The 23,760-nt window shown below is 49.8% G+C and overlaps 1 protein-coding gene across 1 annotated transcript in view; it reads right to left on the bottom strand.

Annotated features, from left to right (window-relative positions):
- Positions 1–333: 333 nt before the first annotated feature.
- Positions 334–23,760, bottom strand: part of LOC140425459 (oxysterol-binding protein-related protein 10-like) — a 349,560-nt gene continuing 326,133 nt past the window's right edge. Inside the window, exon 12 of the mRNA XM_072509757.1 lies at positions 334–9,705. Within this exon, the coding sequence (XP_072365858.1) occupies positions 9,658–9,705 (48 nt within the window). The 3' untranslated portion in view covers positions 334–9,657. The remainder of the gene's footprint in view (positions 9,706–23,760) is intronic.

Here is a 23,760-nt window from a genome sequence, read left to right as displayed (position 1 = left end):
AAATGGGATTGGGTTCAAAATGTCAAATGTTTGGACATTTGGAGAATTCTGTTGTTTGGCAATTTACAGTTTAGACTAATATAACAGTTCATTAGACTTTATAGCATAAAATACAATCACAGTCGGCTGGCCTGAAAACTGTTAAATGTGTGCTCCACAACTATTGATTTTGGTGCTTTTGTAGGTGGTGATGGTGGTGGTGATTTGGGGGGGGGGGGGGGGGGGGGGGCTAAGTTAATCTGCACTGAGTTGGTGAGGTTTTCCATGGGAAAATCGAACAGGAGCAGGAAGATACTTAAGACAACTCGGTGACGAACCACAATGGAAACATAATAAAAGACAAAATGCGACTGCCAAGGCATATTTATTACTAAATCAAAAACAGAATTATAAATCATCTTCACACCATTGTGAATTATTTTATTATATAACAAAACAAGTGTTGCATAGGTTCCAAGCACATGTGACAGTTTGGTTGATGCTAATTAGGAAGTTGCGAAGCTGCACAGATTAAACTTATTACACACCTACATTCAAAAGAATTAAGTTTAATAAAGCCATTGTACTGGCACAATGAAACGTAACCTTTGTGGAATTAGTTATGGACCTACAAAAGCTAAATTTTTGAGGCAAAGGACAATGCATTGTGTTAAAAAATTCTAGAAAATGGAAAAATGTCAGCTTCGCTAGGTGTAAAACCAAAAACATTTCAGATTTTACAGCTTGTTAAGATTGATTTTAAAAGGTAACACTGATAGAATGAGCACAGATATCAATAAGGAATGATTAAAACATTATGCAGTGCTATGCAATTTAACATTTAGCCAAGGACACTGTTTATATTGCAACTTCCGTTTTTGTAGTGAATTCCATTTCTGTAGTGACGTCCACACAACTAATTTTCAACTGCTTAATCAAGTCGGTCATCCTTGCGTTTCCATTCATCCTAAAATAGCAAGAGCTTCGTCTGGAGATGAGCCATCTGGTGCCACTAAATTTCTGAAAAGTTCATGTATTTGGAAGCACCGTTCAATAACGCATTCATTCAAACCTTACACATTGTTTCTTGTATAACACAAACTTTCAAGCACTTAACAGAAAACCAACAATAGCTTGCACTAACTTAGGTTCTTGCTTTTCCAGACAGTTTAAGCCTCAGATGGCTTTGTATTTACATACAAATATATGATTCTGCCCCTTTAAAATGAGAACAGTAGCTAGCTACTATTGTACTCATTGGCAAAATTAACATTGAATGTGACTTCAAGAGACATATCTGCTGAATTATCGATTATAGAACCATTGATACTCTTTGTTAGTTTTCACCATATTGTTTTTAGATTAGTGTCTATGTACTCTGCTGAATTCAATATGCACTAGATTAATCCAGGGACATATTGCAGTGGAAAGCTAAACAGTTTCTGCACATTACACTTATCAATAAAATGACTTAATTACAAAAAAAATCAATTAATGGTCTATTGGGCGACAAGTAACCCTCAAACATGTAGGAGAGTTGAGACTGGATATAGGGGGCGATTCTCCGAGCCCCGCGCCGGGTCGGAGAATCACTGTCGCCACGACGCCGGCGCGTGAGTCTCCGAGGTGCGGAGAATCGCTGCCATTTGCGCCGGCACGGTTGGCGCGGTGCCGGCCGCGGGCCGCTGGAATCGGCGGGGCCGCCGATCCTCCAGCCCGGATGGGCCGAGCGGATATGAAAGAGTCCCGCCGGCGCCGTTCATCCCTGGTCGCTGCCTGCGTGAACTCTGCGCGTACGGTTGGGGGGCAGCCTGTGCGAGCTCCGTCCCCGGGGAGGCCTCCGATGGGGTCTGGCCCGCGATCAGGGCCCACCAATCGGCGGGCCGACTGCTCCCCCCCGGGCCTACTATCCTGCGCGGCCGGCCCCTGAACACCGACGCCATGTTGAGTCGGGGTCGGAGCGCTAAAGAAGTCCCCCGCGCATGCGCAGGTTGGCGTGGGCCCCCAGTAGGGGCCAGAATCGGTCGCACCGTGCCCGTTTCGCGCCATCGTGAAACGCGACAGCGTTCACGACGGCGCAAACACTTGGGCTCCATTTGGGAGAATCGCCCCCTATAGTATCTGTAAAGTTGCCCCTTGGTCAGTGGATACATATGGAACAAGGCAGCATATTTTCAAATCTTTTTTACTAAACTGTCAATAAACCTACCCCCGATTCCTCCCCTCCCCCATGTTTAATAACATATTTTTTAATTTTTCACGTGGAATGTACTCCTTGATGTTTTTCTGCTCCATATCTTGTAATAGAAATAAACACTCTAAGGCATGGGCTTGGCAGCAAGTGTGGCTCCCCCTGCAGTGTCCTGACAATACAATCTCACAAGACGTTGCAGCACATTTGTTCTATCATGGGGACGCAGGAATAAAATTTGATGCAAAACTCGTCACTATTTTGTCCTCAGCTGATACCCATTGTTACCGGGATCTAGTGAGGAAGATCATCATCGAAGTTCAAAACTCTAGCTCTGAAGTGCAAACTGTGAGCTAACAAAGTGCCAACAGTCACGACTCTTTGGCTAAGTGTGAACACTGAAGTAACTGATGCAACTCGCATCAACTTAAGAAAATTACAAGATTCATTCCTTGGAATTTGCATATACACGATCATGAAAAGCAAATGGTAACCCCAAGGCAAGGGTTGTTTAAGGGTTGGTTCCTGATGATTTGCTGATCCCTCCAAATACATTTTTTCTAAATATTCCTCAAATAAATGCGCGTAAACATAAATTATTAAATGTTGCCCGATGCAAAAGTCTGCTTTGTAGTACATCAACCTCGGTGTATATTTTGATATGATGTGGAGATGCTGGCATTGGACTGGGATGGGCACAGTAAGAAGTCTTACAACACCAGGTTAAAGTCCAACAGGTTTGTTTCGAATCACTAGATTAAGTACTTTGAGGGGGATTTAAATGTACTTAATGTGCTTTCGTCAATGAGATTATTTTTTTAGATATAGAGAAGTCTATAATTTTCTTAGTTCAGCATGGCTCCGGAGACTGGGTTGGTGGCATGGAGGATGTAAGTGCAAAGGGTGGTGGGTTCATAGGTTGACATGACTTGGCACTAAGTTGGCATTGGGGTGATAAAGGGACATAGGGATGAGTGAGGGGTCATGGTTTTGCATGAGTTGGTATTAAGTTAGCATAGGGTGCTAAAGGGCCATGGGAGTGGAAAGAGGGGAAAAGATTGTCATGAAGAATATGAGGGGACATGGAGGGACCATACGGATGGTGGTGGGGGGGGGGGGTGCATGATGTGGCATGAGGTATGTAGGGGAGGGCCAGAAAGTTGTTTTTTCTTTTATTATTTATATTACAACTGGGATGAAGTCTCAGAGCAGCGAGGCAGGCCCTTTAAACTGCCTGCCTTGGCACTTGGCAGTTCCTGTAGCTGCCGCCACATTGTTTTCCTGACTCCAGTATGCAATCCCCCCCCAACCCAGATTGGGGACATTTCTCCTAAGCCAGGTTTGCAAAGCCTGGCAACTTCTCGACTCTGTGTACTTGACTCAGGAGAGAACCATCGGGCCCAAATTCAGTAGATCCAGAAGTATCAAAATACGCAATCACAAATTAATTTCACTGCAAAACATTCTAACCTGATGAGTCTCTAACTGACCTATTATTGTTATTGTACATTGGGCTTCACTCCATTTCATTTCTCATCTGCAGAAGTTTTTTTTTTAAATGAAGTGTTGTTACATAGTGCTAATAACTTGCACATTCATCTAGCATGGCGAGGTTTACCATTTACCCTGGTTTCATTTACTACCAACATTATTCATCACAGTTTCAACACTGACAATCTGGAATACACCAGATCACATTACTAAAGATATGAACAGTGTAGCAAGATGACAGGACGCAGCATTGTGAATTATTTTTTGTTAACAAAAATCTGTCCAAACTGCGCAGCTCATTATTTAGACACCACACTCCCAAAGTCACCCAGTTTGGGCCCAAAGTGGAAAAGAGTCATAATAAAAGCACAAAGTGCTGGAAAGACTCAGTCGATCTGGCAACAACTGTGGAGAGAGAAACAGTTAACGTTTCGAGTCCAAAATAACTTTTTCGGAACTGGAGTCATATTGGACTCAAAACATTAATTCTTGTTTCTCTCTCCACAGATGTCGCCATACCTGCTGCGTTTTTCCAACGCTTCCTGTTTTTATTTCTGATCTCCAGCAGCCATAGTGTTTTGCTTTCATTTTAGAGAGGAGCTATGGTTGAATGGCACTCTAATGAATCATCTTTTCACAACCTGTCTGGAGCTAGGTGTGGTTAGAAGTGATTGATTGCCTCTTCTCCCAGAATTGGCATTCCAGCATCGCCTGAACAAACCATTCACAAGCAGGCAGGTAAAACAAGCAAGGTTTCAAGTAAGACTGCACGCTGCACATGCGAACGATAGAAGTCACAAAGCATTTTGCATTAGTGGTGGTGGGTGTTTAGGAAGGAGAAAAAATTAATCCTCTTCTTAAGTACATTACTTCCTGCGGAATTATTTCCAACTTCATATCTTAAACATGTCCGGCATAGAAACAACCCAAACTGTAAAATCCATTGTCAGTGGGTTTTCCTTATTTGATCATTCCTAAATCCCAGGGAATCTTTTCTAACAGTTTAGAATGCCACAGGGGTAAAATAACTCACTGGGGCCTGGCACATAGCTCACTAGTGAACCTGGAGCTCTTTCTCTCATATGACAGAATTAATGCTGCAATGCTAGCAGTGGTGAGACAGGCTATAAACTTTTTAACCGTTTCCCCCCACCATTTGATTGGCAAAGATCAAGTGGAATTATCCATGAGAAAAGCAGCTCAGTAACCAAGTTGTGTTCATTAATTTCACACGAAACCCTCAGGTAAGGTAATGCAGCCATTAATGAAAATGCATCTGAGGGAAAAAAACAACACACACAAACTACGGAATATGTGGGAAAACGTCAGGACCCAGCGAGGACATGGGCCCAATGAAGTCTCAGTCCTTAGCCCTAAAGTTACGCAATCTTGAAATGAATGAATTAGAGCTTTGGTATTCCCATAATCTCAATTTATATATATTAGTAAGTTAATTTTAACTCTTTTTTTTCTAAAGATACCTATTCTTCAAATTGCTTCCCCCTTCCGACCCCTCAATATTAATCAGTTTGCAGCAGAGAGAGTGGGACAGTGGCCTATCTCCAGACTATAACAAACACTGCTGTGCAATTAGCCTCTGGCAGATACTCCGAAGCTGCTTGCTTTGACATGCCCTTCAGCCTTCCCATCATTCAGACAACTTGGTTGAAATTGTAAATCAATTATTATGTGAAGGAATGATGCCAAATGTGTCCAACCGAGCAAGTCTATGCCAAAGCAGTCCCAAAATCTGTTGAAAATAATACTGGAATCCCACTTTGACTGGACAGGCATTGCGCGATGGTAAATTTCTCAAACTAATTTTTATCCCTGAAATCAGTGGGCATAATGTTGAAATGTATATTTAAAAGAATTGAGTGAACAAGGATGCCTAATTATAGAATCCATAGAATCCCTTTAGTGCAGAAGGAAGCTATTCTGCCCATCGAGTCTGCACCGACCTTCTGAAAGAGCCACCCTACCTAGGTCCAGTCCCCCGCCCTATCCCCCTAACCCCCATCTAACCTCTGGACACTAAGGGGCAATTGCATCATGGCCAGCCCACCTAATCTGCACACCTTTGGACTGTGGGAGGAAACTGGGCGGCAGGCGCAGAAAAACCTGCCCTTAGTCTCTGATGTATGTTTCAAACCCCAAAGAAACATTACTGTATTTAGGAGGATAAAGTGATTCCAAGAATGCCAGCAAGTCTACAAAACTTGTAAATCAGTTAAGTTAGACACCACACACTGCTGTTATCATGCAGATATACCAAAGATGTATTGTCCTATCTCCCTCTCCCACCTCAGTATCCATCTGTATGCCTTCTCTCCTAAACAAGGCTGCCCCTACTATGACAAGGTTGCAAGATGCAGCCCTGGCTCTCTAGTACACCACTCAGGTAAAAAAAAAAAAAACATTCGCCACAGTCCCAGAGGACCATAGGCTGCTCTCCCCTTTGAGGGCTGACTGGTGGCGATTTAACCTGAGGGTCACCACACCTCAGACACGGAGCAATGTTAATAAGGTATGGCTTTCATGAATAATCACAGCTGGAATGGGAATTGAACGCATGCTGTTGGCTTCACTCCACTTCATGAATCAGCTGAACAGCCAACTGAGCTAACCAACACCCCACCACTCAAATACATTGTGCTTGTCGGTCAACCATTCCACTTTGGAGGTCATCACAGTTCTGTCCCAATAGGTCCTTACTCCAGTGGGCAAAGCTAGCCTGGAGATTTTATCTTACAAGATAAAAGCGCAGGTCAGAGAGGGCACTACAACATTGTAGTCACAATTTGCTGAAACACACTCCAATCAATTGAGGCTGCATGCCCATGAGTACAGAATGGTCGCATATACTCTTTTATCAACATATGCATTTCCAGCAGGAATCACTAAATTGCAACTGGGAACAAAAAACACTAGTCTGTTTTTCTACTTTATAGCCAAAGTAATACAGTCCAATTGCAGCGACACATTATCACTCATGAATATTTGTCTGACTTCTGTCACAGTGCATTTTCGCAAATATACTAATTTACTCAAAATAACAATTTTTGGAACAATGATTCTATCAAATCCAGCAATTGCATGATACCATCGCCAAGAAGATGCTATTGCTTCACCTTCCTATTTTGGAAATTATATTGTGTTGGACAGTTTATGCAGTCTAGCTCCCCGCAATAATGTTGTTTGGAACATTTGTTAAAGAACATGCTTTTCTGTATGTAAATTATATACGGTAGCTATAGTGGCATAATCAGTTGCTGATTATGTAATTTTACCACATTGGAACCCTCCACCTTCTCTGAAGTCAGTGACTCAGGGCAAAGTGCAGTGCTGCAATAGGCAGAATCCCACCAATATCTCTTTTTCATGGACAACAGCAAGCTCTTCAATTGTAAGCGTGAGTATCTAGAGTCAAACCCAATTCTGTTCTCCACTAACTCCTGACCATTGAGGGCCAGCTGTATGTTCGTCTGGCTGACGTTGATGTCACCATTGATGTCAACCCTTTAAAACTCGCATCACACAGGAAAACCATCATTATCCAAACATGCTAGAGGCTTTATAGAAAGTGGTTATTTCAAAAATAGTGTCATGAAAGGTCACATTTATAAAATAAATAAAAAAATCAGATGTACATTTGGAATCTCCAATTATTTTAGCTTAGAGAAATCAGGTTCTGAATGATACATCTTCTTACCCTTTTGTCTTTATTTGTATCTCCTGAAACTGAAAAGTTAAAAATCAAATTGAAAAGTAGAAAACTTCTGCTGAACTTGTAGTGAAGTTTGGCTGGATCACATTTTAGAGTACTGTGTACAGTTCTGGTTGCCTTTTAATAAAAAATATAAAGAGGTGCACACAAAAATCATTTACAAAAATGATATCAGAACGGAAGGGTCCTACCCAACAGGAAAGGTTGGACAGGTCAGGTCTCTCTGTTCTTGGAATGAAGGTGACCAGTTCGGGTTTTTAACACTTTGATCTTTAGCATTACGATAGTTTTAATCAAGTAGACGCACAGAGAGATTGTTTCCGCCTGTGCAGAAGAACAAAACTAGACACCATCAAGATAAGATAATTACCAAGGAATTAAATAGGGAATTCAGAAGAACGTCTATACCTAGGGTGTGGTGAGAATGTGAAAGCGATACCACAGGGAGTAGTTGAGGCAAACAGCATTGATACATTTATGGGGGCAAAAAAACAAGCATAGGAGAGAGAAGATAATTGAGAGTTATGCTGATAAAGATGGATAAGGAAAAATAGGAGTCACAAGTGTAGAATAAGCACAAGGGGCGGACTGATTGAACTGGATGGCCTGTATCTGTGCAGCATATTTTATGTAATTATATGTAATCTACGCCGCACCATTTTGAGCTGCTGTATTGGAAGGGTTGCAGACTTTTATTTTAGGTATTATTTTGCTACAATTATATACGTGACTATCAGTGTCATTTGAATATTCACTTATGCCCTTTGCCTCTGTGAAAGTATATTTCTAGTGTGCTGCTCCGCCCCCCCCCCCCCCCCCAAACCAAATTGAAACGTCACATTGTATTACAGTACATATCCAGGTATACCCAGAATTCCCTCAACCTCTACTGTGAAATGAAAAGTGACTCCGGTTTGAAAAGTGTATGTTTAACCATAAAGTTCAAAGTCAAACATGCCTGACTGCTTGCTCTGAATCGGACCTTTCACATTTTTAGCGTGATCAAATGATCTACTCAGGGAATTCCTCTTTTCAAGTCTGTGCATTGGAGCAAAAATGCAAGTCCATTCTAGCAGTTTATTTCAGCATGGCAATTCACACATCTACATGTATTCCATTCATTGTGAATAGGGAGTGAGATGCCAGTGCTATCAATGGCAAGTAGGTGCCTTACCCCTTGGTGCATAGGTCTGTAGAATGGAAAAGTGCATAATATAAATATATATGTGGGTACAGAATCACAAATAGATGCAAAGACAAGGTGGGATCTCTACCATATGGGTGGAATATTTCTGTGTTTAGCTCCAAAGTCAGATCGCCTTTGACAGTCCCAGTGAGCTTCAAATTATAAACCATGGAAAAAAGGTTCACACATTAGATCAAGCAATTGTAAGATCACAGTTGACTATTGTTTTGCATTCGAGATAAGGGCACTTCTAAAATTCTTAGGCAGCTTCATTCTCCTCATCGTACTTATTATTCCGAATATGAGAGGAAACGACATTAGGGATGTTGAGAGGATGAAAATCACTTTTTGTAAATAATTTTCATTTTGCAGAGGTTGCAGTGATTGTGCATGGGGACTAAATGGCCCTTTCTGCTCAGTTAATGGAAATACAAAGTTCAGCTGCGTGTCACAACCATATAAACACCAGGTAACAAATGGTTGTGTTTCTCATCAGATGCCTGTTTTACCAAACCACTATTCATTTTGAATAATTTAAGAGAGAAGCCAGATCTTATGGCTTCAGTTGTGCAGGTGATGAAGCTCATTGCAATACAAAGGGGTTTGCATGCACGATAGTGCTGTACGCTGTAATGTTTGTGAGGGCAACCCACTAACCACATTAAAATACTTTGACAATGTATTACATCGTTTGGTTCACACATACAGCCTAAAGTGACTACACCAATGGCACATTTCTTCATATAAGTGCAAAAAAAGTCTTTGCAAGTGAAAAATATAAAATCTTAAAACAGTAAAATAAAATTTCTCCATCATTAACATTTCAAATTCTCACATGCAGGTGTATAGAACAGCTCCTGAATAAATTTGTTTTGGCGAACCTGCAACTACTTTAACTCAATACACAACAAAGTGTCGTGTTCAGTACAAGTTCATTTTTTTTATATGGCATAGTCACTTTTTAGCTTTCCAGTTTTTTTTTTGTCTTTTCAACATCACCTCAGAATTATTTGCAGATGGCAAGTGGCAAATCAGAGGAAATCTGAGGTAGGTGATAAAGATGAAGCTGAGTCTGTCAGCCTGTCAGCAGTATGTCTTCCAGAGCGGACTATAGTACACCCAACCATCTCCCTGTTATGGAATAAAAAAAGTTACGTTAGTACAGTGGCACAACCAGGTGTAAAAGATACCACTTGTTCAGCAACAGCAACAATGGCGAATATTCTATAGTATTTATTGGCAGATGGAAGGCCAGAGGAGCCATGAGTAATGATCTCATGAATTATGATATAATAATGCATAATGATCATGAGTAGGAATTTTATCTAACATTTTTCTGATGGGCGTAAGATATTCTGTTATGTCACAAGCAGGGGAAAATGCTCTATTCAAGCATTCCATGACAAAAGTGGGGGTGGCACAGTAGCTAGCACAGTTGCTTCAAAGCTCCAGGGTCGATTTGCGGCTTGGGTGACTGTCTGTGCGGAGTCTGTACGTTCTCCCCGTGTCTGCGTGGGTTTCCTCCGGGTACTCCGGTTTGCTCCCACAGTCCAAAGATGTGCAGGTTAGATGGATTGGCCATGATAAATTGCCATTAGTGTCCAAAATTGCCCTTAGTGTTGGGTGGGGTTATGGGGATAGGGTGGAGGTGTGGACCTTGGGTAGGGTGCTCCTTCCAAGAGCCGGTGCAGGCTTGATGGGCCGAATGGCCTCCTTCTGCACTGTAAATTCTATGAAATAAGAAAATTACTCTGCTTTCCCTGTGAGAATTAAAAAAAAAAAACTTTATTGTCTCAAGTAGGCTTACATTAACACTGCAATGCAATTACTGTGAAAAGCCCCTAGTCTCCACATTCCGGTGCCTGTTCAGGTACACAGAGGGAGAATTCAGAATGTCCAAATTGCCTAATAACACCTCTTTCGGGACTTGTGGGAGGAAACCGGAGCACCCGAAGGAAACCCACACAGACAAGGGGAGAACGTGCAGACTCCACACAGACAGTGACCCAAGCCGGGAATCGAACCTGGGATCCTGGTGTTGTGAAGCCATAGTGCTAACCACTATTCTACCGTGAACTGCAGCATTATGGCAGAGGTCCACAGTGAGGGAGGTAGTGACCTTGGAGGGAGACCATGTTAAAGGATGCTGTACGTTAAGGCTCAAGCGAGAGCACAATATAGCCAACGAATCTCAGGAGAGGCCTACAGCGGACCTCCCGACAGCCTCCGCGCATTGTGGAATTCACCCAAGTCCGCGAGACGTCGAAGTCAGAACTCCGCCAAAAATAGACGGAACCAAATGACGCTCGCAGAAGTAGGTCATAAACCTATTTACAACCTACCTGCCCCGGATACACCGGCCTCCCTCGATTCTTCAACTCCCCAGGGAGGTTGCAGCCGGGCACCGATCAGGTTTGGCTCACACAAACATGGACCAGACGGAACGGCTCCCGGGGGGGGTTCTTGGGCCATCGGAGACCCCTGCGGGGTCATGGTGGCTCCCTGGCCCTCCCCCTGGAACATAGGCACCTTGGCACTGCCCAGCTGGCACCATGGCGCTGCCACCCTGGTACTGTCAAGGTGCCCAGATGGCACTGCCAAGCCAGCAGGAGCATGCCTGGGTGCCAGGTTGCACAAGGGCTAGGGTGGCACTGCCAAGGGCCAGGTGCGAGGGGACCATGACCATAAAATGAGGTTGGAGGGGGGGGTTTGAAGGGTAGGAGAGTGCAGGGCAGGTAAGTTGGGGCCTCTGGCTGGTTGGAGGGGTGATGGTGGCGGTCCTGGAAGGGAGGGGGTGCTGTAAGGGGGCTAGCGGGGGTGTGGGGTAGTGTCCATGTGTTCAGGGGTTGACATTGCATATGGGTGGGGGGTGTGAGGGACCCACAAGCTCACTTAGAGATTGGGGCACCCTTTCAAAATGGCGACCCGATCTCAGAGTTCAGCTCCACAATGCTAAAAATATTCTAAGGGTGGGATTCACCCACCGCATTCGCCCGGCGACCGGAAAGTCCTGCTCGAGGTCGGTTGATTTTTCCATTGTCGACATCTCGGCCATGGTGTTCTTGCAGCAGGCGGGGCATTAGAATCCAGCCCTAAGTGTGGGCTAAAGTGATGAGAAACTCCCCAGGGCCCAAAAAAGTGACTAAGTGTCATTGAATAGCGGTGGGGAGCTCACCAGCAGAGTCGGCAGGAAACTCCCTGAAAAACTCACCACAAATTAACTAAAGACATTTTTTGGGAGAATCGTGCCCTAAATCACTAGCTCCAAAAAGAGGGCTGATCAACTGGTGGTTTCAGGAATGCTGCTAAGGCCCACAGGTGCAATTTGTTATCATGTGTGTATTATAAAATGTCAAATTTTCTACCAATTCCAGTATATGAGTGTAGCACACAAAGACTCACGAGAGAACGAATAGAGATGAAGTCGATGAGGCTTTATTAAGCGTGACTTGGTTCCCCGCAGTTCAGTAACAGACTGGCCTGTGGGGGAGAACTCCTGGTTCTTATACTCCGCCTACAGGGCGGAGCTAGAGGTCAACAGCCAACCAGGACCCGGGATCTGTCAGCCAATGACATCACGGCTTCACAGTCCCACATGACCCCTAATGCATACTACCACAATGAGGAAAAATGTTCTTAAATGATCTTGAGCTGCAAGTAACTAACGCAATAATCCATGGAAAATGCAGAAAAGTCCTATGTAACCCTTTTTCAACATTTACATTTGCCGTTCTTACACATTTTAACGTTTTAAAAAATTCCAATGGCCATCACACTGCCAAATAAATGGATTACAAATTCATTTTCAGAGCATCTTAGGTGCACAATGCCACTGAGCAATGGGCGGGGGGGGGGGGGAGAATTTATTTGACATCTCAATGCAGGCACACCGTAGCTTTAGCACTGGTGAGTTTTAAGATTTCATGGAAGCAGTTTCCTACATTCCAGCTAGCAGGCAACAATCTGACAGCCCATCCAATAAATAATTCATCTCTAATGCTCTGTATATATTTTCAAAGTTATTCAAGAACATATGGCAAGTGTTTTGTTTTTCAAATGCTGTGAAGCAGAATTAAATCAATTACACCACTCATTTTTATACTGCTGCAAAAATGCCATTGTGATCATTCTAGAGGTTGTCATGTAACAACTTTAGAAGGAAAAGCTTGAGTGAGTAAAAGGCAGGTTATTCCCTTCATGACATCAAAAGATTTTTGAGGGTCAATGGTAAAGGAAAAGTAAGAATGTTAATGTGGAACGAAACACCTGAAACTATGATTGATGCTAGGTCACAAACATTGGGCTGGATTCTTCGACCATGTCTGCCACAAGATCACCATGGATGGGACGCAGACCATGTAAAGGTCCATTGACCTCGGGCAGGAAATTTCCAGTCGCCGGGCAGGCGCAGCCAAAGAATCCCGTCCATAGTAAACAATAAAATGATTTAACTTGAGTTTTCTTCTATCAACAAATGCATTTTGTCAATGTTAAGATTTCCTTAAATGTATTCTTTGTTTGTAACCCTTTTTAGCCCTTCCCAGCAACATGGCTCCGATATGCAATTCAAATCCCTCAATGGCTTTGCTCCTTTCTGTAATGTTCTTATTGGATGGCCTGATTTATATTTAAAGAGCACTTGTAGCTAAAGCTATAATTGATCTATTAACTGTGGGTCAACTATATACAAAACAGTTGAATAACAGTATGATCATGCATAAGCAACTGCTCTCCCGCCAGTCTGAGGTCACCTGACTCTAACATTCACTTATATACTAATGAGACTCCTAGTAGTCAGTCAGTGAATTACAACACAACCATGATATCGCCACATCCCCTTTCCTTTGAAAGAATCAATTAATACATTAGTATCAGTATATTTACATGTGATATCAGTAGCCTGTGAGTCCAACAGTATTAATTTTCATTTTTTAAAACTTTTAAATCTGGTTTAACAAAAATATATATAAATATATATTATACATATATATCATATATACACACACGCAAACACAAGAACAATAAGCATAGTATGTACAAATAATCCAAATCTACAAATTGAGTCAATCAGGTTTTCTTCTGACTGGTTGATCGTCTCAAAGTTTGACTTTGCTGCTCAGAACTTGTAGATTCAATGTTCTCCATGACATTCTCATGCTCAGGAACTGCTGATCTCCATGGTAGCACAGTAGTTAGCACTGTTGCTTCACAGCGCCAGGGTCCCAGGTTCGATTCCCGCTTGGGTCACTGTCTGTATGGAGTCTGCACCATTCTCCCCGTGTCTCCTCCCGGTGCTCCGGTTTCTTCCCACAAGTCAGAAAAGATGTGCTGTTAGGTTAATTTGGACATTCTGAATTCTCCCTCCGTGTACCAAACAGGCGCCAGAATGTGGTGACGAGGGGCTTTTCACATTAACTTCATTGCAGTGTTAATGTAAGCCTACTTGTGACAATAAAGAATATTATATTATTATATTATATTATTGTAATATCTGACACTGCAGCTTATGTTGATACTGATGTAGATTCATCATCCACCACGTCGTTGTGAACATCTTCTCTGGTTTTCAAGAGCGTGCGATGATTTCTTCTTAAAACCAACCCTTCCTCTGTCTGTACATTGTCAGAACGAGGTGCTACTTCTTCAAGTGCAGTGACGTTTCTCGACCAATTGCCTGAATCTTCTATTCTCTTTTTAAAAAAATTATAAATATTTTTTATGAAGGTTTTTTAACAACACAACTTTTTTCCCCTTACAAACAATCACCCCCCTCGTTGCCGCCCCCCCCCCCCCCCCCCCCCCCCCGCGCCCGTAACAAAATAGCGCAAATTCTCCCCTGAGCAAGATATATACATGGCAAGATGGTATATTTACATAGCTTTATACACTGGCTCTTGGCCGCGCGTACCGTTTCCCCCCACCCTCCATGCTATCTCCCGCTCGTCCATCCCCTCAAACAGTCTCTTGTTCCCCACTCCCCACCCCCAGGGTTGCTGCTGCTGCTGAACGACCTTCCTCTAACGCTCCGCGAGATATACTAGGACCGGTTGCCACTGCCTGTAGAACCCCTGTGCAGACCCTCTCAAAGCAAACTTAATTCTCTCCAATTTTATGAACCCCGCCATGTCGTTAATCCAGGCCTCCAGGCTAGGGGGCTTCGCCTCCTTCCACAACAGCAAGACCCTTCGCCGGGCTACTAGGGACGCAAAGGCCAGAATTCCGGCCTCTTTCGCCTCCTGCACTCCCGGCTCATCCACCACTCCAAATATTGCTAGCCCCCAGCTTGGCTTGACCCGGACTTTCACCACCTGGGATATTACTCCCGCCACACCTCTCCAGAACCCCTCCAATGCCGGGCAAAACATATGGACATGGTTCGCCGGGCTCCCTGAACATCTTTCACATCTATCCTCTATACCCCAATGAATCTTCTATTCTCACAATGTCATCACTACTTAGAGGTGGTAAGGGGCGGGATTTTCTGTAATCGGCGCGATGTCCGCCGACTGGCGCCAAAAACGCCGTGAATCAGTCCAGCATCGCGCCGCCCCAAAGGTGCAGAATTCTCCACAACTTGAGGGGCCGTTACCTTGAGTGGCTAGGCCCCCGCCGGACTGATTTCCGCCCCGCCAGCTGGCGGGAAAGGCCTTTGGTGCCCCGCCAGCCGGCGCGGAAATGACTTTGCCGGGCGGCGCATGCGCGGGAGCGTCAGCGGCCGCTCACGGCATCCCCCCGCAAGCGCAGTGGAGGGGGTCTCTTCCGCCTCCGCCATAGTGGAGACCATGGCGAAGGCGAAGGAAAAGAGTGCCCCCACGGCCCAGGCCCGCCCGCGGATCGGTGGGCCCCGATCGCGGGCCAGGCCACCATGGGGGCACCCTCCGAGGCCAGATCGCCCCGCGCCCCCCCCCCCCAGGACCCCGGAGCCCACCCGCACCGCCTTGTCCCACCGTCGCAAAGGTGGTTCAATCCACGCCGGCTGGGGTGGGTTGACAGCGGCGGGACTTTGGCCCATCGCGGACTTGAGAATCGCCGGGGGATTCCCGCTGACTGGCGCGGCGCGTTTCTCGCCCCCGCCGAATATCCGGTGGCGGCGAATTCGCGACACGGCGGGGGCGGGATTCACGCCGGCTCCCGGCTATTCTCCGACCCGGTGGGGGGTTGGAGAATCGTGCCCAAGGTTCTAGACACTCTGGGCGAAATTCTCCGTTATCGGCGCAAAGACCGCCGATCGGCGCAAAAAATGGCGCAAATCCGACTTGCGTCACGTCGGAAAAATGGGTCGAAGGTCTCCGGCCCGAAATGGGCTAGCAGCGACGTAACGGGATCCGCGCTTGCGCAGTGGTTCACGCCGTGCAGCATCGTACACACCGCACGGCGTGACGGCTCATAAGGCCGCGCTGCTCCCCCCACCCGACCGGAACACCCGACCGGAACACACGACTGGATGGCTGGCCGCCGCTCAGCCCCGAGGTTCGAGTCACGGGATGTGGAGGCGCTCCTGGACGCAGTGGAGCAGAGGAGGGACGCCCTGTATCCCGGGCACGGCCTCAGAGGTGCCCCACGCCACTGCCGGCATCTGTGGAGGGACGTGGCAGAGGCCGTCACCGCGGCGGCCCTGACACCACGGACAGGCACCCAGTGCCACAAGAAGGTGAACGACCTCGTCAGAGCAGGCAGGGTGAGCCTCCCCCATATCCCCCCTCCCCCATATCCCCCCTCCCCCATATCCCCCCTCCCCCATATCCCCCCTCCCCCATATCCCCCCTACCACATATCCCCCCCTCCCCCATATCCCCCATCCCATATCCCCCCTCCCCGATATCCACCCTCCCCCATATCCCCCCTCCCCCATATCCCCAATATCCCCCTCCCCCATATCCCACCTCCCCATATCCCCTATATCCCCCGCTCCCCCATATCCCCCCTTCCCATATCCCCCCTCCCCCATATCCCCAAGTGAATCCAGCCCTAACCTTAACCTCTGCAATGCACGCGCAACCAATGGCGTGCATTCATATACCTGCCTAACAGTGTTGCCTTTTACCCCTGCCACCACCGCCCCCCCCCCCCACCCCCCACAGGAGAAGCGAGCACACAACAATAGGGAGCATGTGAGGACTGGAGGAGGCCCCGCTGATGAGAGGCCACTGACCAAACATGAGGAAAGGGCCCTGGAACTGGCTGGCGGACCTGACGACCGGGAGGTTGCTGGTGCAGAGGTCGGGGGCGTACTAGCAAGTGAGCCACCGACAGCCCGTCCCCATATCCCCCCTCCCCTATATCCCCCTCCCCATATCACCTGATCACTGCCTGCGTGTCTAACCATGCATGCTTCATAGATCATAGATTTTACAGTGTAGAAGGAGGCCATTCAGCCCATCGAGTCTGCACCGGCTCATGGAAAGAGCACCCCACCCAAGGTCAACACCTCCACCCTATCCCCATAACCCAGTAACCCCACCCAACACTAAGGGCAATTTTGGACACTAAGGGCAATTTATCATGGCCAATCCACCTAACCTGCACATCTTTGGACTGCGGGAGGAAACCGGAGCACCCGGAGGAAACCCACGCACACACGGGGAGGATGTGCAGACTCCGCACAGACAGTGACCCAAGCCGGAATCGAACCTGGGACCCTGGAGCTGTGAAGCAATTGTGCTAACCACAATGCTACCGTGCTGCCCTGCTTCATTGTGTATCGCAGGAGCAAACGTCCAGGCACCCATCCCCGCAGATGCAGGATGCCCCTCGGAGGCCACGGGAGACGGAGAGATCCGGACCCTCCAGCATACGACGCCCGCAGGATGCCCCTCGGAGGCCACGGGAAACAGAGAGACCCGGACCCTCCAGCATGCGACGCCCGCAGGATGCCCCTCGGAGGCCACGGGAGACAGAGAGACCCGGACCCTCCAGCATGCGACGCCCGCAGGATGCCCCTCGCACACCACGGGAGACGGAGAGACCTGGAGCAACAGGGAGACGACACCCCCGTCACGTGCGGGAGCGACCACCCAGCGACGAGGGGGGCAGTCACACGCCCCCGTCACATCCGAGCCAGGCCACCACTACCCAGGACACCACTACCCAGGACACCACTACCCAGGACACCACTACCCAGGACACCCCTACCCAGGACAGCACTACCCAGGGAGACGAAATACCGGACAGTGACTCAGAGTGGATGGGTGGAGACGAACCCCCACCCCAAAGTGCCATGGACTCAGAGTGGGATGAAGAGCACGACACAACGCCACTGCTGTCACCAACACCCTCCACCATCGCAGAAACACTCACCTCGGTTGGGCACTTTAGTGATGAGGCGTCTGGTACACTCACTGGTGCGCACAACACAGCCGTCCCGGTACAGCAGATGGAGGTAGGAGCAGCAGAGGGGCCAGGCGGTCGGAGGGCAGCCCAGCCCAAGCGAACATCTGCCGCCCAGATGGATCCCGGGTTCCTGGAGTTACCACACTCACACATAGATCCGATGCAACCACCGACCCGGAGACGAGCGAAGAGGGTGACGGCCGGCTTGCGGCGGCTGCAGTCGCAGGTGGAGGAGTCCACCCGCGTCCAGGAGCTGGAAGTGGTGCCGGTCATACGTGCCACCCAGGCCGACACCGCACGGGTGGCGTCCGCGGTGGAGGCAATGGGTGCGACGGTGTCAGACATGGGGAACGGTTTGCGAAGCCTGGGGCTTTCCGTGCAGGCGGCATCTGTGGCCCAGGACATGGCTGCCCTCTCACAGGAGGCCATGAGCCAGTGCCAGCGCCAGATGGCAGAGGCGCTCAACACCATAGCCCAGTCTCAGCAGGCCATGGCCCAGTCTCTGCAGGCCATGGCCCAGTCTCTGCAGGCCATCGCTGAGGGCATCGGCGCCAGTGGCCATGTGCGAGCCGGCGTCGCACTGTCACAGACAGGGTTTGCCAACCCCCTGGGCTCCATGGCTGCAAACCTGCAGACCCCTGTCGATACCAGCACGGGCCTCCAGGACTGGCAGCGCCAGATGTCGGGGGGGGGCGTCGGATGGCCAGTCCGTTCGCATCCCCCACCCATGTAGAGGCCTGGGGGCCATCAGGCACCCAGAGGGAGGAGGAGGTGGTGTGGTCCGTCCCGGGTCCCCGTGTAAGGGAGGTCCCGGAACACCGCAACACCTCGGACTCCCCCCCTTCCGTCCCAGGTGCATCGGGTGGGCAACGGGCAGGACAGGCTGGCAGCTCGCCATCCCAGTCGCCCTGGCCGCAGCCATGCCCATCGAGGCCAGGACGCCCCAGGAAACGGCCGTCAAAGGGATCCAGTGTCAGAGGGCAGGAATCACAGGAGTCCACCTCCAGTTCTGTTGTACCGTCTGGGGAACCACGTAGACGGAGTCAAAGGGCCCGTAAGGCCAAACAATTAGACACTGAGTAAGTTGGCACGGGTGCAGGGCACAGATGAGTTTTAGGGGCTAGGGCACGTGCATGAACTCCTTTGGTTATTAAAGTCAATGTTACACCTACAGAAGCTGCCTTTGTGCTCTGTCCAAAGCGTGCGGGGGTGTCATGTATGTTGAGCGCAAGTGTGTGTGTGAGGGGTGGTCTTACCTCAGCCCCAGGTGAGTCTGCCCCGTTCCCCCTGGGCCGCCATCAACATCCCCCCGGGCAGAGGACGGGACCGTACGCTGCAGTGTCACAGCCGCATGCAGGGATGGTCCGGGTGGATGGTGGTACTGTGGCCATGGGTCAGACATAGTCCAACGATGTGGAGCCAGGAGCTCATTGCAGGGCGGGTTGTCATCATCCTCCATGGCCTGCAATAGACACGCGTCCACCCGCAACTGTGAGAGCCCGGCCCGTTGTGCCGCAGGTGGATCGGCAATGGGGGTGTGTGGTGTGCATGCGGGTGGGGTGGGTGTGGTTGGGGAGGGGGGTGAGGGTGCTGGGTGGGTGGATGGGTGGGGGGTGTGGGTGGTCGGCTGTTGCCATGGTGTGCGGTCTGTGGCCATACTACCCGATTCCCACGCCCATCTAGTCAGTGAAGTGGGCGGCTATCAGTCTGTCCCGTGCCCGTTGGGCCAGCCGGTAACGGTGGACAGCCACCCGCCTGTGTCTACCCCGTCTGCCCTGACCATTACCCCCATCCCCCTCATCTGGGGAGGACTGCGCCTCTTCCTGCTGCTCCTCCTCTGCCTGTGGCACATCGCCCCTCTGCTGGGCTATGTTGTGCAGGACGCAGCACACCACAATGATGCGGCCGACCCTATCTGACCGATACTGGAGGGCGCCCCCAGAGAGGTCCAGGCACCTGAAACGCATTTTCAGCACCCCAAAGCACCTCTCTATCACTCCCCTTGTCGCCACATGGGCATCATTGTAGCGGTTCTCCGCCTCATTGCGTGGCCTCCGTATAGGCGTCATCAGCCACGATCGCAATGGGTAGCCCCTGTCGCCCAGCAACCAGCCCCTCAGCCGGGGATGGCGTCCCTCGTACATGCCGGGGATGGATGACCGCGACAACACGTATGAGTCGTGTACACTGCCTGGGTAACGGGCGCAGACGTGCAGGATCATCATGCGGTGGTCGCAGACCACCTGTATGTTCATCGAATAGGTCCCCTTCCTATTGGTGAACACGGCCCTGTTATCTGCAGGTGGCCGCACGGCGACGTCCATCCCATCAATCGCGCCCTGGACCATGGGGAACCCGGCCACGGCAGAGAAGCCCACGGCCCGGGCATCTTGGCTGGCCCAGTCCACAGGGAAGCGGATGTAGCGGTGCGCCATGGCATATAGGGCATCTGTCGATGCACCGATGCACCGATGTCTGCGATGTCTGCGATATGCCGGACAGGTCCCCACTCGGTGCCTGGAATGACCCCGTTGCATAAAAGTTCAGGGCCACCGTAACCTTGACGGACACGGGGAGAGGGTGTCCCCCGCCAGTGCCACGCGGTGACAGGTGTGCCAGCAGGTGGCAGATGTGTGCCACGGTTTCCCGCCTCGTCCGGAGTCTCCTCCTGCATTCCCGGTCCGTGAGGTCCTGGTATGATTGCCGGGGCCGGTACACAACGGTGCCTCCGTTGCCGTGGGGCCACGACGTCCTCCTCCCCCTCCTCGTCCTGTCGGTCAGGTGTCCCTCCAGCCTGGGCGGCCGCCGCCTGTCCCTCTGCGGCAGCCTGCGCCGCATCTCTGGCACGCTCCTCCTCCTCATCCAGGGCAACATAGACATTAGCGGCTGCCACCACAGCGGCCAACATCGCTGGACGATCGGAAAACATGACGACCTGGTGGGGGGCGGGGGGGGGGGGACGACGACATGTCATCATTGCCCATATCCCCTCCTCCCCCCAGCCAGGTGGCATGGACCGCATGGGTCCAACTGTTGGGAGGCTGGCACCTGGCCAGATGGACCAACTCACTTGCCCTCGCATCCCCCTCCCCGGCACGGACCCCCCATCCCCCTCCCCGGCACGGACCCCCCCCAACTTCCTCCCCGGCACGGACCCCCCCAACCTCCTCCCCGGCACGGACCCCCCCCCAACCTCCTCCCCGGCACGGACCCCACCCTCCTCCCCGGCACGGACCCCACCCTCCTCCCCGGCACGGACCCCCATCCTCCTCCCCGGCACGGACCCCCCCCAACCTCCTCCCCGGCACGAACCCCAACCTCCTCCCCGGCAAGGACCCCCTACCCCCCTCCCCGGCACGGACCCCCCCCCCCAACCTCCTCCCCGGCACGGACCCCCCCAACCTCCTCCCCGGCATGGACCCCAACCTCCTCCCCTGCACGTTCCCCCCCAACCTCCTCCCCGGCACGGACCCCCCATCCCCCTCCCCGGCACGGAACCCCCATCCCCCTCCCCGGCACGGACCCCAACCTCCTCCCCGGCACGGACCCCCCATCCCCCTCCCCGGCACGGACCCCAACCTCCTCCCCGGCACGGACCCCCCCCAACCTCCTCCCCGGCACGGACCCCATCCCCCTCCCCGGCACGGACCCCCCTCCCGGCACTCCCCCGGAGCCCAGCCCACTCTAACCACCCCCCCCCCGCCACACACACACACACACACACACAACCCGAGACACACCTCTCCTCACACATTCAGACTGCGGCCACGCCATCGCCTGCCCAGAGCCAACCCCCCAGGCCGTCACTCACCTCCACACTGGTCGGCGTGAACCTGGAGCACAGGGTCACACCGATGAAAAGGAGGTTTAATTTACGTCGAAGTGAACGGTCACCACGTCGACGGGACTTCGGCCCATCCGGAAGGGAGAATATCGGCAGGCCGAAAATCGGCTGCCTTGCGCAGACCCGTGACATTCTCCGACGGCAGCGGCGACATTAACGCCCCGCCGACTTTTCTCCCTTCGGAGACTTCGGCAACCGGCGGGGGGCGGGATTCACGGCGGCCAACGGCCATTCTCCGACCCTCTGGGGGGTCGGAGAATGACGCCCTCTATCATAGAACTGCTTTTGTTTTGCATTTCCTGCAGTACCACTGCATTCTCCTCCTTCTTTTCCAAATATGAAAGTGTGATACGCAACCTTCTATTCATGAATATCTCTGCTGGCGATCTACCATACGACACTGGTAACATTTTGTAACGTGATTTTGCGAGATATGGATCAGATTGTCTGTCCATTGTTTCTGTAATGATTGTTTTACAACATGTACACTTTTTTGTTAAAATCTTTGGGATCCATGCCTATAACGAGCATCACCATTTTTTTGTTTCACACATACCGTGGAATTTACCCCAATGGTAGGTTCTTCTATCTTCTTGATAACATGTGGTTTTGTATCTGATACAGGTGGTAGGGTAGAAATGAGATTAACATGCAGATCTACATCTTCGGCAATTTCACTACTAATAGTTTGCATCTTCTTTAAATTGTATCTCATTGGCGAATGGTAGTGCACTAAAATCAGTGAACACATCGCTGAATTTGCTGATAATGTTCTCAGAATCTTTAGAGTGTTGATCCAATCCGTTGTGGATGCTACATACCAACTGCACAAGACCTAATTCTTCACAAGACTGATCACCTAATAACGAATCCAAGCCCTTGGATACAATACAGAATGAACTGCGTTCTTAACCACCACACGCAGGTCACAAGCACCATAACATTTAATGCTTGAACCATTATAATCTCTCAGTGATATTTTGTGATTTTTTCTAATCGGCTGAAGTTTTAGATTTTTAAAATCAGTCATGCTGATTAAATTGGCTTTGATACCAGTATCTAACTTCAATTAGACCTCTGTACCTTTCACTTCAAGTGGTATCAGCCATTTGTCCTCATCAACTGCATTCATTTTAAATGGAGCGTCAGTTTGCATTTTTTTAAGTGCTGGAGAATTTTTATATGTCTCCAAAAAATTCTTCTTCTCTGTTATTACTCCAATACAGCCGCACATTTAAAGCGGCAATGTCCGGCAAAAAAACGACAATGCCTCCGCTGTGGCAAAATGGGCCACTACGCTGCCTGCTGTCGAGCAGCTCAAGCTGCAATGCTCCCCAATTCCGACAACCTCGCAGGGACGTGCGGACCATTCAGCCTCCTTACTACGAGTCGTGCCCAGACGATATCTAGACCAGTGACACAGACGACCGGGACTCCTTCCGTGTTGCGGTCATTGATAGGAAACGGATATCTCCAGGCAGGACCTACCAGCCGTTGCAAGTGAACAGTGTCAATCCGGGTGATGAATGGTGTGCCACCCTAACGGTCAACCGATCACCGATAACATTCCGTCTGGACACTGGCGCCTCCGCCAACCTCATAGCATGGTCAGCCTTCTACGCCATGAAGGTCAGACCACCAATTCGGCCATCCCGTTGCAAGATGGTCGACTACAATGGAAACGTTATCCCGGCCATGGGATCCTGCCAGCTCCAGGTGACTCACAACACTTACACGGCCACACTCTCATTCAAAATAGTCGGATCATCAAAGGACTCCCTGCTAGGCGCACAGGCATGCAAGGTTCTCCACCTTGTGCAGCGGGTCCACGCTCTGTCTCAAGAAGGCACATCAGACTTCCCGGATGCAGAATTTAGGGCACAGCTTCAATCGCTCCTCGCCTACAACCAGGAGGCATTCGAGGGCATGGGCACACTGCCCTATACCTACAGAATACGACTCAAACCAGACGCCACCCCGGTCATTCACGCACCTCGCAGGGTCCCAGCGCC

Source organism: Scyliorhinus torazame, chromosome 6 (assembly GCF_047496885.1).
Source record: "Scyliorhinus torazame isolate Kashiwa2021f chromosome 6, sScyTor2.1, whole genome shotgun sequence".
Classification (NCBI taxonomy): domain Eukaryota; kingdom Metazoa; phylum Chordata; class Chondrichthyes; order Carcharhiniformes; family Scyliorhinidae; genus Scyliorhinus; species Scyliorhinus torazame.
Note: the sequence above shows the minus strand (reverse complement) of the source record. Positions and strands in the feature narration are given on the sequence as shown.